General features: G+C 36.5%; 1 protein-coding gene across 3 annotated transcripts in view; it reads left to right on the top strand.

Annotated features, from left to right (window-relative positions):
* LOC150102627 (papilin-like) overlaps positions 1–19,242 on the top strand; it is an 843,028-nt gene that overhangs the window by 290,168 nt on the left and 533,618 nt on the right. For all 3 annotated transcript variants that reach the window (XM_090399411.1, XM_090399410.1, XM_090399409.1), the window contains one exon: positions 6,102–6,274. In XM_090399411.1, coding sequence (XP_090255537.1) covers positions 6,102–6,274 — 173 coding nt within the window. The remainder of the gene's footprint in view (positions 1–6,101; positions 6,275–19,242) is intronic.

The following is a 19,242-nucleotide window of genomic DNA, read 5'->3' as shown; positions in this document are numbered from 1 at the left end:
GATGCAGATACAGTGGTATACTTAGATTTTGCAAAAGCTTTTGATAGACTGCCTCATGATAAGCTGTTCAATAAACTGAAAAGGATGGATTTGGATGATAGACTAGTGAGTTGGATAGGTGATTGGCTATCAGATAGGTATCAGAAAATTGAACAATTTGTAAGAGTGTTTCATCTTCATCATAGTGAAATCATGACAAACTCAAGTTTAGCGAACACAGGAGAGGATGGCATAATTGTATGTGCGCAGAAGGAGGTATATGACAATATAAAATACCTTGATGTCAATAAGGCAATAGAAATTTGGTGACACATCACTACATGCCTTAAGGAAATGTTCCAGGGAATTGACAGTAGCATTGGCATGTCTGTATGGGGTGCAGTATCCTGAGAAAGGAATGTCAAATGTCACAAGTGGTTGCCATAGGGGTCTGTATTGGGACCATTGTTGTTCAATTTGTATATTAATGATATTGGGATGGGTTTAACTGGTGACATGCAATGCTTTTCAGATGATGCAAAATTGGGGAGTGCAATGCAGAGTTGAGCAGATGGTGTGGTGACTTACATGGTGACTTGAGTGGATTTTATGAGTGAATAACAGTAAACTATCGGTTCATTGTTGTAAAGTGTAAGGTTTTGAAATTTGGTAAGTGATGATGGGATGCAAAGTATATACTTGGGTGGGAAACTTTAAAGGAACTAGAGGAGATGAGAGACATCTGGTAGTGGTGGTGGACAAGGACCTGAAATTCAGATGACATATTGCACTAGTCATGAAGTTATCACATTGGATAATGGCAATGATGTAGAGGACCTTGATGTGCAAAAATAAAGAAGTTATGATTCCATCGTATAAGACTTTGATCAGCCCTCATATGGATTATTGTGCACAGATTTGATCACTGGGTTTTCATGATGATGAGTATATGTTAAAGGGTTGAGAGAATTCACAAAGGTGCTCATTGGTCTTTGGAATATGGATTATAAAGACAGATTGGAATAATGTAAATTGCAATGCCTAGTGATTAGAAGGAAGAGAAAGGATATGATTAAGATATAGAAGTTAGTTAGGAAAGATAAGGGTATAACAAGAGGCCATTCCTGGAAACTGTAGAAGGAGGGTTATCAGAGGAGCGAAGCAAAGATTCTTTACATAGAAAGTAGTTGGTGAACGGTATGCATTGCTTGAGTGTGCTATGAATGTAGACACGTTGGACCATTTTAAGGCACAGTTGGATGATCTTTGTTTGTGATAGTGTGTACCTCCTATGATGTGTCCCTGACTCCATGGAAGTCAGATAATCATAATAATTATCAGTAAAACCAATACCTAATGGGAGTTGTATTGTATTCATTGCACCATTCAGTAATTCATTCTACAACTTGAAGATGGTCCATTGTTCTGAAGCCACTTCAAAAGTCTGCCTGTTCTTTTGGCTATGTACAAGGTCTACAGTTGCACAAAGCTCAAGAGCTAAGATTTTTTGTAAATTCCTGACAGTAGGCTGATGGGGCAATAGTTCTTCAAGTCTTCTACTTCACCTTTTGTGCATCAGAATAATAGTAGCCTTTTTCACTACTCTCATCACATCACTTTTCTTTAGATATAAGGTAAAAAGTTTGGCCAGGATTTTGTAGATCATTTCCTCTTCTGCTTTTAGAAGTTCAGTCCATCCTTCCCTGCAGCTTTCCCATTGTGCATGTTTTGGATGATTTGCCTTAACAGACTTAGTTAAAATTTGTCACTTAAATCCATGTGATGTCACTACGTAAGTTAGATTACACCTTAGTGAATGAAAATGATTTAAAACATTATTATTATTATTACCCCAAGACCTCATGAAGTAAAAGACTCATCTGGGAGGTCCTTTTATCACACACACACAGCTCATCATACCGTGTTTTAAACACATTCAAACTCCTTGAAGACACCACTCTCAGGCAAGGCACTCCAATCATTCACAACTCTGCATGCAAAAAACCTTCTTCTCACTGCCCTGCTCACACCCTCTTTATACAGTTTCTAGGAATTACCCTGATCTCCCACTGTTTTCTGTAGAACCTCTCCAACATTGATCCTATAACAAAACGTTACTAACTTGTAGGTCTCTATCATATCTCCTCTTCCACCTATCCACCAGACTCTGTATATTGCATCTTCTCAATCTTTCCTCATATTTGACATTCCAGAGATCAGAAACTACCTTAGTCAGTCGCCTTTGGACCATTTCCAACATCTCCACATCCTTCTGAAAACCAGATGACCAAATCTGGGCACAGTAGTCCATGTGTGGCCTAATCAAAGCCTTATACAATGGAACAAAAATCTCCCTACTTCTGCAAGTCAGTGTCCTCTGTATAATTTCCAGAAATCTTTGTGCTGTCTTCACAATTTTGGCTATGTGTCCCCTAAATTTCAGATCCTTATCCACATCACTCCCAAATCTCTTATTTCCTCCACCTCCAACAATATATCCTCACCAAGCATAATTTCTGCATCCCATCTTTGTTTTCCAAATTTTAAAACCTTACATTTTGCAACATTGAACTCACATCACTATTTCCGTGCCCAATCACTCAATTTATTCAAGTCTTCTTGTAAGGCCACAACATCTTCATTACTCTTCATTGTTCATCCCAACTTTGCATCATCTGCAAACAACTGAATATCTCCATCCAAATCTTCACCAATATCCTTAATATACAAGTTAAACAGTAATGGCCCTAAAACAGACCCCTGAGGCACTCCACTAGTGACTTTCCTTTTCCTGGATATCACTCCCCCATATACAAATTGTTCATACCTATCAGATAGCCAGTCTCCAATCCAATGCACTAATCTAATATCCAACCCCATCTGCTCTAGTTTGACTCTCAACTTATCATGAGGTACTCTATCAAAAGCCTTTGCAAAATTCAAGTATATTACTGTATATCCTTCTCCTCTGTTAAAAGAAGCTATCACTTTATTGTAATAAGTAAGTAGATTACTAAAACATGACCTTCCTTTAGCAAATCCATGCTGTCCATCAAAGATAATACCATTGTTGTCAACCCAACTCTGGATCCTAGTTCTCACAAGCTTTTCCAACAACTTAACCACAACACCTGACACACAAATATGCCTATAGTTGATGCTTGAGTTCAATCACATCCTTTATGAAGTGGCACAATCTTGCCCTCCTTCCACTCCTTAGGAACTTGACCGAGTGCAAGACTCGTATTAAAAAAATATGTCAAGGCAGGTGTCAACTCCCTGGCACATTCTTTCAGAATACTTGGTGATATGTTATCAACTTCCACAGCCTTATTAACATCTAGTTTACTCAACTCCCCTTACACTTCTTGCTCACCTATAGTCAGTCTCTCATCTCCATCATAACTGCTCTCAATCCCTCCATGAAGTCACATTCACAAGATTGAAAGATCTTTATGAACTGCTCATTAAGTATCTCCACCACACATTCCACCACAGCTGTCTTTATACCATTTTCTCCAATCAGTGTCATCCTTCCATAATCATTCTTTCTTTTGCTGGCTACATATCAAAAGAACTCCTTAGATTTTTTTTTTTGGCTTCATTAGCTACCTGCTGTTCATACCTCACTTTAGCTACCCACACCAACCAAGTCACCCTCCTTGCCTGGTCTTTGTAGACCTCATGGAATTTTTAAAGAATGACCTGAATAAATTTGTTTATTCTGGATGTTTGTTTATTTATATTTAATAAAACTTTATAAGGATCATGTGAATAAGGAAATGAAAAGTAATTCCTATATATGGGTGATTGAGTTGAATGCATTGCTGGAGTGGGTCTTGATTACCCTAACTCTGAATGTGTTCAAGGTGTAGTATGATATGTGTTGTGTTCTGTGGATTACTTGGTCACCTGTTGTGGCCTTGTTATCCCATGAAAGTCCAGAAATTATGCTAATATTAAATTTTTTTCTTATCTGTTCAAAATAATCATTGTGCTTTGGTGGTATACGTATATCCATTACTCCTCTGAGGCCTTATCCCTCAGCTGCAATGTAAATCTTTACAAATGAATCTCAAATCATCAATGACATAACACAACAAAATCCTGCTTAGCTAAGAGAAACACTGATTGCAATTTGGCAATTGCCATCCTATACAGTAAATTGAGATTTTAAAAAAATATTTGGAGTGTATGAAAGTACAACCTCAGAAACTTTCCATATCTCCCTCAACTCATGGAACTTGTTCTGTTCTTCTCACAACCTGGTTGACTATACAATATGTTTTGCAGCCATTGATACCACACCCATAAACTCATTATAATCACACCATTAAAAAAGGTCTCATTCATTCTGCTGTAGTGAGTAAACCCTTACAGAAGAACCCCAAATAAAATAAAAAAAAAAAAGACCTTCATAATGAATCAATGAAGTTGCTGTCAACAACTTAGCCAAAAGAAATACTAACTGTAATTTGGCAGATTAATTGGGATTTCAGGAAAAAGTGAAATGTGAAATAAAAAATAATATAAAAGTACAACCTCAGAGTATCTTTAAAGCTCCCCCCCCCTCAGAACTCAGGAATTCTTCAGTTTTTCTAAAGACCACGCCCAGATGTCTATGAAATCTGTTTCATCTTTTACATTTCCTGCATTCACTGTATTTTTCTGTTAATAAGAAGAACATAAACATTAACTAAACAGCAATAACTATTTTTGTAAATAATAGTTATTGATAGTAATCATGGGACTGATTGCCAAGGAACCTGAATGTTACACCAGACCAGGTTTTGCTTATGACATGAAGCATTTGAGGCCATTATAAATTTTTCCAACCTTAAGAAAATGATAGTCTCAAGAAGACTATCATTCGAGAATTTGTTCAGCTGTAATCACACCTTATTCTCTGCCTCTACCATATATATTATCCAACTCCAACCTGTTTAATAACGTAAGAAGTACCTAAGATAATAATCATCACAATATGTCATCTTTAACTGCATACTTTACCCAGTGAACAGAATATTCAGAAATAACTTTAATCTTGACAACTTTCTTTTGTATGTGATTCTCAGTCATTAAAGGTTGTAAGCCTATAGTATTTAAGTACTGTAGTAGGTTAAGGATATTTTTTTAATAATTTTATAATTCCTTTTGAATTTTTTAATATATTCCAGAAACCTTGCTCTAGAGACCAAACATGAAACTTTTCAACCCACTTGAGGCCTCTAATAAGCAGGATGGTGGTCTCACATTAGGCAATGAGTATCATCCCACCTAAAAACATTCACAAGCATCCATGCCCACAGCAGGATTTGAAGTGCTACCTATTGGTTGGAGAGCAGATATGTTAATAACTCAGACCACCCAAGCTGGCAAAGATTAATAGTACAAAATTGTTCTTCTCTGCCTGGGTCTCAATTTCTACCTATGTTCTTCCTTATCTGTTGCTAAAATGAATGTCTAACATCATTCACCAATGTGTCTGGGTCTTTGATGGTTCTTCAACTAATTTAGAACTTTAGGTTATTAACATATCTGCTTAACTTAAAAAAGGTTATAAACTTTCTTAATACTTTTACCACAAAATCTTCCTTTTCCACAGCATGTACTTCATTTTGCTGTTCATTTATTTAATCCTAAATTATTGGACATCTTTAGTTTATTTATTTTTATATTACTGCTGTACATTGTTCTTTTCAAATGCAGTCTAACTAATTTCCATTAAAATTAATCTTTCTTTCTTTCCTATTGCTTCATCCAGTGGCATTGCTAGGTTTATGACAAAGGGACCTCTTGTAATGAGTCTTTGATCTTTGATGGGGATCTTGGGATAATAATAATAATATACTTTTTCCATATGTTTTATTGAAGGGTGTCAGTAAGACATGAAGTTAATACAGTCAATGTGAAGCTAATGAAGTTGATTTGTAATTCAGAAAAATTTTACCCCTCCCCCTGAAAGATAGATAATCCATTTATTTTATTATTTTTGCTGTTAGAAAGATAATGTATTATTATTATTATTATTATTATTATTATTATTATTATCATTATTATTATTAGCAAAGTCAATTTAAGATTTATAACTAGATAATCTTAATATACTTTTCTTTATGTAGCCATAAGAAATCTCACTGGTCACTTTTATCTAAATGGTAACTGGAGAATTGAATTTCCTACTGACCTAAAAATTGCTGGTACCACATTCAATTATGAACGAAAGCCACATGGATTTCTAGCTCCAGAAACAATAAGAGCTCTAGGACCTACAACAGAGCCAATTTTTATCGTTGTAAGTGATCTCTGAATATGTTAACATATTAAAATTATGTCAGCTTAGAAACAAGATTTTATTATTATGAGCTATATTATTATTATTTCTATTACAGCCATTCTTCTTCTTATTATTATTATTTGTTAACCTTTATAAGACTCAACGTAGGAGGGGGAGGCCCACTCAACCAGCAACATGTCTATCATAATGAGCTTTGAAGTTATTTACACTACCTACATTTACAATGCACACTAGCAATGCATTTCACTAACTAACAACTCTCTACATAAAAAATATATTCTCCACAACCTTCTTCATCACATCGTTATACAACTTCCAGGGATGGCCTCTCATTCTCCCTATCTTAACATCCACTCTTTTTATAATTTCTTCTGTATTAATCTCATAGATCCCTTAACTAACTTGAAGGAATCTATCAAATCTCATATTTTCCTCCTATCCACCAACCTCTGTAATCCACATTCTCTCAAACGCTCTTCATAACTAACACTCCAAATTCCTGATATCACATTCATCTTTGCCCTCTCTAGTGTTTCAACATCACAATGAAAACCAGATGACCAAATCTGAACACAAGAGTCCATATATGGTGTGACCAATGCCTTATATAGAGGCACCACCATCTCTTATACTTACATGCCAATGTACTTTCTATCATAGCAGCAATACAATGTGCAGTCTTTGCAACATTTGTGATGTGCCCTTGGAACTTCAGTCCACTATCACTCCAAGATTCTGAATCTGATCCACTTCCTGAAGAACAGCTCTACCAATACAGTATGTAGCCTTATTTCTTTATATCCCAAAGTTTAGCACCTTGTGCATTTATTAATATTAAAACTTTAACCCCACTCATTTGTTCAAGCTAAAAGTCTATTCAAATCTTCCTGTAGAGAATTAACATAAGCACTACTCCTGATAATTCTATATAACTTTGCTTCATTGGCAGACATCTGAAGATCCCCAATCAGTCCACATGAAATATCATTAACATACAAGTTAAACAGTAGGGGCCCAAGAATAGAACCCTGGTCACCTTTCTTTTCTGAGACACTGCTCCATCAAACACAATTTCCTGGTATCATTCAGACAAATCTCTGATCCATCTAACCAATATACTATCTATTCCAATCTTCTGCAGCTTGTACACCAAGTTATCATGTGGTAATCTATCAAACACTTTTGCAAAGTCCAAGAACAGCACTGTATACGATTCTGGCTTATCCAACACGTTCATTACCATATCCTAAAACATAAGCAGATTACTAAAACAAAATCTGCCTACAAACCCCATGCTGATCATCACAGAGAATCTTATGTCCATCAACCCAATCCTGTATTCTATTTCTAATCAATTTTTCCAACACTTCAATCACAACTCCAGATATACAAGCCGGTCTATAATTGGGAACTTCTGTTCTCGAACCATGCTTGTGGAGAGGTGTTATTATGCCTTCTTTCCACTCTTTAGGAACCTTCCCCACTGCAACACTTTCATTAAATAACCAGGACATGGCTAACTCTTTTACACATTCTTAAAAATATGTGATGATATGTCATCCATTCCCTCAGCCTTATTAACATCTAACACGAGTAACACTTGATACACCTCTGCTTCTTTCACCTTTAATTCTTTTAATTCTTTCATCTCATCTAAATGTTGCACAGTATCACTCACACCACTATGACATACACTGATGAAGTGTTCATTGAATAATTCCACTATATCATTTGCTATAGTTACTCTACCACCATAACTATCCACCAGCATCAACCTGCCATAATTATAGTTCCTCTTGCTTGCCAAATAGCTGAAAAATTCCCCTGGATTAGCACTCATATTCTACTTTTTCTTTTTTAACCATGCTTGTCACTTTTCTGGCCACCACTTGATATTCTTCATGCATCTGCTCAATGCAAACTGTCTTGTACTTCCTCCATAACAACCTCTTTTGTAACACTGCTTGCTTGATTTCACCATTCATCCATTTCACTCCTACTCTATTTATTTGCTTAACTCTTGGTAGGCAGTTATGCATTGCTTGTGTTAGATACTGCCTTATCATTTCCCCATGCACTGTCAACATCTTTTCTACACAATTCATCAACCCAATGTATAGATGCTAGTTAACTATGGAACTTCTGATAATCAACCACCTTATATTTTCACATATAGACCTTAATAACAACTTTTTCCTGTTTTACTACCTTACAAACCAATACCAGAAGATCACTTTCACCAACAGGTGGCAGTGTGTTAATACCTCATTCACAACAACACCTGTGAGGATATCACCAAATCTAGCACTGATAAACCTCATGTTGCTTCCATCGCATGCTGCTCTAGATAGTTATCCTGCAGAAACTCAACAAATTATTATTAAACATGAAACTCAACGATGTATAGTAACAAGGAGAGTGAATTATATACTATCTCCTCTTTCCAATCCACATTTCCATAATTAAATTTCCTATTAGAATCATCTTCCTTTTACTTTTTTTATTATTATTATTATCATTATTCAGGCGTCCATGTAGTCAAAAGACTCATCGAGGGGAGGTCCCCCCACCTAAGAAACACAAAGTCTATCATACCACTCCTTAAATTCATTGACCGTTCTCGCTCTCACCACTCCATCAAGCAATGCATTCCATGGTTCAACCACCCTCCATGCGAAGTAACCACTGCTCACCCTCTTGCTCACAGTTTCCTTTTGTAACTTCCAGGGATGGCCTCTTGTCATCACTCCTTCCCGCTATTCAATAAAGCGAAAGAACTCCCCAGTGTCAATCCTGTAATCACCTCTCAACAGTTTAAAAGGCTCAATCATATCACCTCTCCTTCTTCTATCCACCAAACTCTGCAGTCCACATTCCCCTCAGCCGATCCTCATAACTATCGTTGTATAGTCCTGAAACCATCTCTGTTATCCGTCTTTGTATACCATTTCCACAGTTAATTTATCCCCTTCAAATCCTGGGCACCAAATCTGAGAACAATAGTCTAAGTGTGGTCTGATCAGAAACTTATACAACAGAATGATAACCCTTTTATCTCTGCAGGTCAGTGTCCTTCTCATAATTGCAGCACAGTCCTCTGTGTTACCTTCACCACCTTTGCAATATGTCCCCTAAATTTCAGGTTTCTATCAATCATCAACCCCAGATCTCTTCTCTCCCCTACTTTCTCCAGTATAACTCCTTCCATAGAGTATGCAGCATTCCATCGATGTTTTCCAAATCTCAAGACCTTACATTTTGCTGCATTAAACTGAAACCCCCATTCATTTGCCCATCTATCTAGCTTATTCAAATCCTCTTGCACAGCTACCATATCTGCACTATTACTAATAATCCTTCCCAGCTTTGCATCATCTGCAAACAACTGAATATCTCCTTGCAATCCACTGGCAATGTCATTGATATAAAGGTTAAACAATATAGGTCCTAGTACTGATCCCTGTGGGACCCCACTTGTAACCCTCTGCCTCCTTGAAACTGCTCCACCATACACAACTCTCTGATACCTATCAGACAGCCAATCCTGAATCCAGTTGACCAATCTGACATCCCGACCCATGTACTGCAACTTAAATATCAGCTTATCATCTGGCACCCTGTCAAATGCCTTTGCTAAGTCTAAGAAAATTGCAGTATATGCCTTTCCCTCATCTAATGTTCTTGTAACTTAATTATAAAAGGCTAGCATATTGCTAAAACAAGAGCACACTTTCACAAATCCATGTTGACTCTCACAGATAACATTACTCTCATCTGCCCAATGTTGTATACGGTCCCTCACTACTTTCTCTAAGAGCTTAACTACTACTGATGATACATAAACTGGCCTATAATTAGACACTTCCAGTCTGTTACCACTCTTATGCAATGGCACTATCTTACCTTCCTTCCATTCCCTGGCCACCTTTCCCACAGCCAGACTTTCATTGAAAAGCCAGGTTAAAGGCACTGTCAGTTCCCTAGCACATTCTTTCAAAACTTGTGAAATACCATCCAGTCCTAAAGCTTTACTGACATCCAGAGTACTCAGTATTTGAAACACACTCTCCTCCTGTACCTCTAAACCTCAAAGCTGCCCTATCCCTCTAGCATTAAAACTGACTCCTCCAGGATGAAATACTCCAATAAAGTATTCATTAAACAATTCCACTATGTCTTTTGCATCAGTCACTCTCTTCCCATTTTTATCCCACAATATCATTCTTCCATAGTCATTTCTCCTCCTACTGGCCACATAGCTAAAAAATTCCTAGGATGTTCTTTGGATCTTAGGGCCAATCTCCTCTCATATTCCAGTTTCGCTTTCCTTACCATACTAGTCACTCTTCTAGCCTGTGTCTTATATTCTTCATGCATCTTCTCTCATCTGTCTCCTTATATCTCTTCCATAGCCTCTTTTTCGCATGCAATTCCTGTTTAATATTGTTCGTCATCCACTTTACTCCAAATTGTGTCCTCTTCTTCACTCGTGGTATACAACTTACCACTGCTACTAACAAACATTCTTTCACAATTTCCCACTCGCTAATGATATCCCAGCCTTCCAATTCCTCCCTCCATGAAACTTCCCCAAGTTGACATCTTAGACTATTATAATCACCTGCCTTATAATTCCACATGCGTTCCCCTCTCTTTGATACTCCTACATAATTTGATACTAATTTGCCTAAACATTTCACCATCAATACTCTCCACATTCCCTCGCCTGTAACAGCATCCTATTACATACACTATTCTATTGATCTCAACTTCACACCAAACAGCTTCAGAAACTTCACACATACTACTATTTTCCTCTTCAACTCTTGAAGGACACAATTAACAGCATTAACAATGGTGGTTGGAAGTCTCAAAAGGAAGTTTGCAAAAGAAATCCCTAGAAGTTGCAAAAGGAAGCTATGAGAAAGTTGGTGAGGAGTGGTTTCTTTGCATGGATGGTGGTTGAACCGTAGAATGCATTGCCTGATAGAGTGGTGAGAGCAAGAACAGTGAATGAGTCCAAGGAGTGGTATGATAGACTTTGTGTTTCCTAGGAAGGACCTCCCATGATGAGTCTCTTGACTCTATGGAGGCCTGAATAATAATAATAATATTGTTATTATTATTCTTCCTATCCTTCCGAAAATTGTATATTCTACCATTTCAAGTATATCATCCTCAGTAAACCAAGTTTCACTTATGACAGTTATCTTTGGGCATACTGATTCAATCAATGCTACAAACTCAGCCCTTTTATTTCTGATACTCCATACATTAGTATATAAGCATAACAATTCTCCATTCTTTGAGGCCATCCCATCGACACAATCACTCTATACTCTCTCTCTGCTATAGCACACTTCTCTCTTCATCCTGACCATCACCATTTCCCTGATCCTGACTCTGATTTTCATTTATATTCTTATCATCTTCACCATTTTGTACTGCATCACTTTTCTCTGCTATAATCACTTCCTCACCTTTGTATCTATCCTCTTCCCATCCCTCCACAACCTGCTTCTCAACCTCTCTCTGAATCTTAGTGGTACTAATTTTCTATGAACTCTGTTTACTCTTAGTAAACAACAATTGCACCAAATGACCAACACTAAACCCATTCAAATGCATTCCATTAGCTTTGAACCATTCTAACTTCCCTTTGAATTCATTCTATATATTCTCAAATTGAACACTCTCAGCCATCTTGTCAGTATCATTCAGTATCATTGCTCTCCTTCTCAGTTCATTACTGTCATATCTGAGCAACAAACTAACCACTTTCCCAATGACACTATTATCCTTTACTTCCTACAACAACTTCTTTGAATCCCTTTTCACATTCTATGTCTCACTATTCAAGTCATTTGTCCCCACCACTCCCACTAATTCTGAAGCCTGTTTCTTCCTTTCATGCAAAGCATCTGATATTTGTTTTATTGTACCACATATAAAACATGTCTCGTTCACTTTATTTTTTTCCATGCACCTCTAATGATTGAGTCACCATATAAAGCAACTCTATCATCCTTAGATACTTGCTTCTTATTAACTTCCTTGTCATTTACATCAGTTATGCTCATCTTTAAACATTCAATTTCATCCTCTATACATTTAATCGGACTCTTCATTTTCATTAACTCTTGCCTAAGGTCTTCTACGTCACTTCTATTATACCATTGCAAGCACTCCCATTCATTTTTGATTATTCCTGGTAACACTGTTCTCATTATTGGAATGTTCTAGCCTTTCATCACACTTCTAACATACTATAATCCATTCCTTTTTATTATTGTTCGATCTAACACTCCATAAATAAGTCCAGAAAAAAACTTGATCTCTGAGTTGAGACCTTCTGCGCTGCTGGTGTTTGCTTTTATTTTTACCACTGCCACCATTTTTTGTAATGTTAACTAGCATTTTCACATTAATCATGATAACAACTGAAGTGAACACTTTTAAAACCACAGTACCACAGTGCAATGATTAAATTCAGTCTGGCTATCACACAAAAGCATTATCATACATTCTATATGATATAATTAAGGGGAAAAAAAAACACTTTTTGTAACACCATTCAAATACACTGCTTATTCAATAGTTCTTTAACGATTTCCATAGCCGATGCTTAATAATTATTACTGTCAAACTTACTTAAAAGAGTTCAATTCAGTGAACCAGAATTTTTCAAAAACTTCTCAAGAAATACCTAGTTCTAATTTTTTCTGACACTTCACTTTATGACCCAGGCTTTTTGTCAATTCCAAACACTTTGTTGTGTTCTTTATTTTATGATATTTGAAGTTGTGTTAGCTTACGTGTTTCATGCTAACATGGTAAAACACCCATCACTCCAGAGTAAAATGTTTTGTTATTCAGCATTCATTACATATAAGTAGAATGATATTGTTATGAGGTGTAAAAAGGTTCAGTTCCCCCACCCCCTCTTTTTTCTTTTTTTTGTAATATCAATAACACAAGAGGTCTCATGACCCATAATATGGCAGTGCAGTATGGTAGCAAGTAATTAGAGAGCAGTGGCTGCAAAAATAAAGAAAAGACACAATTCAGAAACAGAGTATCCATGGGAAAGCAACTGGAGGAAGTCAGAGAATAGTTATTAAGTGAATAGCTCTCTTCTAGATATAGTCATTGCATAATGGTGGTAGCAGACTGGAAGTGTCTAATTATAGGCCAGTTTGTGTGTCATTAGTAGTCAGTAAGATCTTGGAGAAACTAGTGAGGGACCGTATACAGCATTGGGCAGATGAGGGTAATGTTATCTGTGAGAGTCGACATGGATTTGTGAAGGGGTGCTCTTGTTTTAGCAATATGCTAGTCTTTTATGATAAAGTTACAAGAGCATTAGACGAGGGAAAGGCATATACTGCCATTTTCCTAGACTTAGCAAAGGCATTTGACAGGGTGCCAGATGATAAGCTGATATTCAAGTTGCAGCACATGGGTCTGGATGTCAGATTGGTCAACTGGATTCAGGATTGGCTGTCTGATAGGTATCAGAGAGTTGTGTATGGTGGAGCAATATCAAAGAGGCAGAAGGTTACAAGTGGGGTTTCACAGGGCTCAGTACTGTGACCTGTATTCTTTAACCTTTATGTCAATGACATTATCCGTGGATTGCAAGGGGATATTCAATTGTTTGCAGATGATGCGATGCTGGGAAGGGTTATTAGTAATAGTGCAGATGTGGTAGCCCTGCAAGAGGATTTGAATAAGCTAGATAGATAGGCAAATGAATGGGGATATCAGTTTAATGCAGCAAAATGTAAGGTCTTGAGGTTTGGGACACATCGATGGGAAATAAAATGGTTATCATTCCATTGTATATGACTCTGATCCAACCACACTTAGACTATTGTTCTCAGATCTGGTTACCAAGATTTGAAGGGGATAAAGGCGGATAACAAAGATGGTGTCAGGACTGTACGATGTTAGTTATGAGGATTGGCTGAGGGAGTGTGGACTGCAGAGTTTGGTGGATAGAAGGAGAGTTGATATGATTGAGAATTTTAAACTGTTGAAAGGTGGTTACAGGGTTGACACTGGGGAGTTCTTTCGCTTGGTTGAACAGTGGGAAACAGTCGTGACAAGGGGCCATCCCGGAAGTTATGAAAGGAAACTGTGAGAAAGAGGGTGAGGTTTTTTTGCATGGAGGGTGGTTGAACCATGGAATGCATTGCCTGATGGAGTGGTGAGAGCAAGAACGATCAATGCTTTTAAGGAGTGGTATGATAGACTTTGTGTGTCCTAGGAGGGATCTCTCTCAATGAGTCTTGATAGACTTGTGTTTTTTAGAAAGGACTTCCCACGATGAGTCTTTTGATTCCATGGAGGCCTGAATAATAATAATAATTTCATGACAGGCTCTTAGGTGCATTTGGAGCTGCTATTTGGTAATTAAATTTTTGTGCTAAGCATGAAAGTGATATTTTTTTTTTTTTTTTTGAAATCTTATCAGCTACAGAAGCAATACAACTGTTTGATGCCTCCATTTTATCACTGTTCTCATACAAGCAATGAGAGGGTGGTGGTGGTGGTAGTATCAACCAGGTGGCATTTCCATCTGGATGATACATTTTTGCAAAATGATCACCTATTATTGCAAATGTTGTTTCTGCTTCTCCTGATCTATTATTACTTTTTTAGCATCTCCATGCAGTCAAAGACATTGCAGGCAACCCACGCTAATCATTATGTACACAATGCCTGTTACACCTCTCCTTGAACACATTCATCGATAAAACACAACCATCTCTGGCAACCCAGAGATGGTTGTGTTTATAAAGGATGAAAATTATATCTAATTTCCATTTTTTATTCTCTACTTTTCTGCCATGTATCAAAAAAAGTCTTTATCATCCTATAAAACCCTTAAATGGAGCAATGTCTCAGCTCTTCTGTTCTTGCTCCCTACTATTTGAACTTATTTGTTAATGATATTTCATATGGCATGACTGAGGATCTTCAAATGTTTGCTAATGATGCAGAGTTAGGTAGAATTATCAGGAGTCTATTGAAGAATGTGGCTGAAGGGCATTCTGCGAAATGCCCTTAGCCTTCTCATTTCAAAATTCCTTTCTTCCACTTATTTCTCTCTTTCCATTTCTTTCTATATGTTAATGATTCTGATTAACTTGATTTTCTATAAGTAATAATATCATTCTTTAATATGATAGATATCATTTTAGGTCTGTGCTGCTGAATGACCATTACTAAAGAATCATGCTGTAGTATATTCAGGAGAAATCATTGTGTGATTATTCCATAATATACTACAACATGATCATAGTACATTTTTTGGGACTTTCTGGTAGTCTGTTATAGCGAGTATGCTATATGTGTTTGCTTTAGTGAGAATCAGCTGAATTGATAAGAAACTTGGTATTGTACTCCTTATGAAAGAGTTGTGTTAATACTGCATTTTCTGCTTCGTCTGTAAATTACATGTGCTTTTCTGGGCTAGTTTGCCTGTTTTTCAGGCTAAAAAGCTGAGTTTTTGAGAGGAAAATGAGACTAGCTAACTGCTAGCCTCAGCAGTAACCTGGTATAATGTTTGATGATGATGCAACATTAAATAGAATTATCAGGAGTAGTGCTAATGTTCTCTCTACAGGAAGATTTGAATAAACTTTTTTGCTTGGACAAATGAGTAGGGTTGCAGTATTAATATTAATAAATGCAAGGTGTTACACTTTGGGATACAGAGAAATAAGGCTATATACTGTATTGGTGGAGCTTTTCTTCAGGAAGTGGATCAGATTCGTAATCTTGGAGTGATGGTAGACAGTGGACTGAAGTTCCGAGGGCACATCACAAATGTTGCTGCTATGATAAAAAGTGCATCGACATGTAAGTATAAAGAGGTGTTTCTATATATAAGGCATTGATCAGACAAAATATGGACTGTTGTGCTCAGATTTGGTCACCTAGTTTTCATTGTGACATCAAAACACTAGAGAGGGCAAAGACACACAACCAAAGTGATATCAGGACTCTGGAGTATTGGTTATGAAGAGCATTTGAGAGAATGTGGATTACAGAGGTTGGTAGTTAGGAGGAAAATAGGAGATATGATAAGGACCTTCAAATTAGTTAAGGAATTCTATCAGATTAATACAGAAGGAATTAGTAAAATAGTGGATGTTAAGATGGGAAGAATGAGAAACCATCCCTGGAAGTTTTATAAAAATGTGGTGAAGAAAGGTGTGAGGAGTAGAGTTTTTATGTGGAGAGTTGTTAGTGAGTGAAATGCATTGACAGAGTGCATTGTGAATGCAGGTAGTGTAAATACAGGCAAACCTCACTTAACACAATTAATTAATCCAACAATTAATGCGTGCTAAGCAAAATCGCTTTAAGTGAATGCAATAAACAATAGGAATAATATTAATTCATCCATCAGTGAGTGCAATTTGGAAAAAAAAAATTACAGTATAAGCTATATTAGAGGATAAAATCACCAAAGTTAATAAAAATTATTTGCTTAAATTTTTATTTAATGTCTAAACATTTGACTGAGCTACTTTTTTACAAAAAAATTAAGTAAAGATGTTTGAATTGTGCTCGACTTTTTCATCTTGTCATGCAATTTGCGATAGCTGGCGAACGCTTTATCAAGATTTCGGTGGACTTCAATTCTTCATTCCATATCAGGATCAGCATCGAACAAAATTTCTTTCACATGCTCAATGTGATTGAAAACTAGCTCAAGTTCTTTCACAGTTAGCTTCTTAGTCATAACATTCTTTTCTTGTTGGCACTCATTATCTTCTTCATATGCATGCTGTTCTTCTAGTTCATAGGTTCCCAAAGTAGTCAGTACCACCCCCAGTGGGCACTGAAGCCTTCTAGGGGGGAGGGGGGGGAGTATAGTGGGATCAGAAGCATTTGGGGGCGTTCAGGCGGTCTAGGGGGTCGGTGGTTCTTTATAGAAGAAATTAATAATATATATTTAAAAATTAATTATTTTCATGATTTTACGATTGGATAATCATTTAAAATTTAAATATTGCATTTTAATTCATCTTATGCCCATCTTACACGATCAATTATTTTATCAATTTTCTATTTTAATTATTTAATCATTTGAAAATTAACCATGTCAGATAGAAATAGATGTCAATTTTCTATGTCAATGAGAAAATAGAGCATGTATATATGTGTGTATAATAGGTTATGTTTACAGTAGCAAATATATTCGTTATATTTCATTTCAAAATATATATAAAATATATAAAACCACTTTTATATATTATACTGTTTTCTGTGGTTATGTTTTGTAGGTTTGTTGTTTATATCTTGTGTAATTATTTTATTTATTAATTATTATTTATAATTATTCAGACAAAACGTGGAACGCTGTTATAATGGGGGGGGGAGGCGTTACAAAATTTATGTCATGCAAAGTGGGTGGTGGCTCGAAAAAGTTTGTGAACCTATGTTCTAGTTGAAGGAGATCATGCTCGGTTAACTGTTCTGAATGGGAATCGAGCAATTTCTCACATCTTTATTATCCAGTTCATTAAATCCAAGTTCTTTTCCAATTGTGGCGATTTCTTCAAAATATTAGTTCTTGGATTTCGCGCATGATAAACTAACATAGGCTTGAGCTTAAAGTCACCTTCTGCATTGGCTCCTAATAAGAGCATAAGACAATCTTTAGATACTTTGTATTCTGGTATTGAGATGCTTCAGTTTTAGCTAAGAAAGTTTTTGTTGGCATACACTTCCAAAGAGACCAATTCCATCGACGTTGAATATTTGCTGATCATCATAATCACCCTCCTGAATTATTCTCTGCATTTCTTCATGAAACTTCACCGCAGAATCTTTATCAGCACTAGCAGATTACCCAGTTATTCTTGCATTATGCGGTCCAGTTCGATTTTTAAAATGGCCAAACCATCCTAAACTCACAGTAAAGCTTTCACATTGCTCTGGAAATTTGGTCTCTTTCAATGAGGTAAAAATAATAGCGAGCTTTTGCCTGAATATTCCTTGTTGACTTGGCTGAGAACAAAGAGCATGTCAGAATGGATATCAGGAGGTTGCTTAGATGGATAAAAGAGAATAGTGTGATTAGGAAGATAGTAAGAGGTATTTTTTTGGTTATAATCCTGAATCCAGAGTGATAGAAGAAGCTCCATCTCTATCAGTAAATGGCTTCTATTTCAGGTGATCTGCATGCTTAAAGCAGTAGCAACTTTTCCTTGTTCTTTGTATTCTGGAAATGGTATCATTTCACTCAATCATGCTAACTGATTATCGCAAATATCGAATTCATGTTAAGTGGGGTTTTCCTGTAACTTTAAAGCTCATTATGATAAACATGTTGCTGGCTGAGTGGGCCTCCCACGATGAGTCTGTTGACTCCATGTAGGTTACCAAAATAATAATAATTATTATTATTTCACTTATCCAACTCAGCTGTTAGTTTATTATTAGAAAGTGAGTAATTTACTAAGGCAAAACTTCAATTTCAAACAGCTTTGGTACTTCACAAATAGTATCACATATCTGTCTGCCCATTCCTAAATTCTTGGCTTAACCAACAACACCTTGACTACTGTACTAATATTGCTATCTTTCTCTCGCTCTCTCTGAGAGCCTTCTTTATGTAATATAGCCATCTTGCAATATTTCTACTCCCTTGGGATTCTGCAATTGCTGACACTTCAGTTAAACTGTCAAAAGCACTACGAATTCGCTTTAATTTTATCATGGTTTGTAAGCTGATATCCCACCTAATCCCATGGATATTTTTGCATAAGATTACATAATAGCTTGAGCTTTTCAAGAGTGTTTACTTTAGTTCTCACTTTTGTCCCCATCACTTGAGTTACTGTATCATTTGTACTTGGATGTTACTCCTTTGGAAAGTGATCACTTAGTAATTCGAGTATTTATTTTCCATCTGTTACCTTCGACCATATGCAGTCACTCTTGCT

The sequence above is a fragment of the Typopeltis vanoorti genome, chromosome 10 (assembly GCF_054136105.1).
Source record: "Typopeltis vanoorti isolate ZY-2024b chromosome 10, IOZ_Tvanoo_1.0, whole genome shotgun sequence".
NCBI classification, from domain to species: Eukaryota; Metazoa; Arthropoda; class Arachnida; order Uropygi; family Thelyphonidae; genus Typopeltis; species Typopeltis vanoorti.
This window is presented reverse-complemented; position numbering and strand designations above follow the sequence as displayed.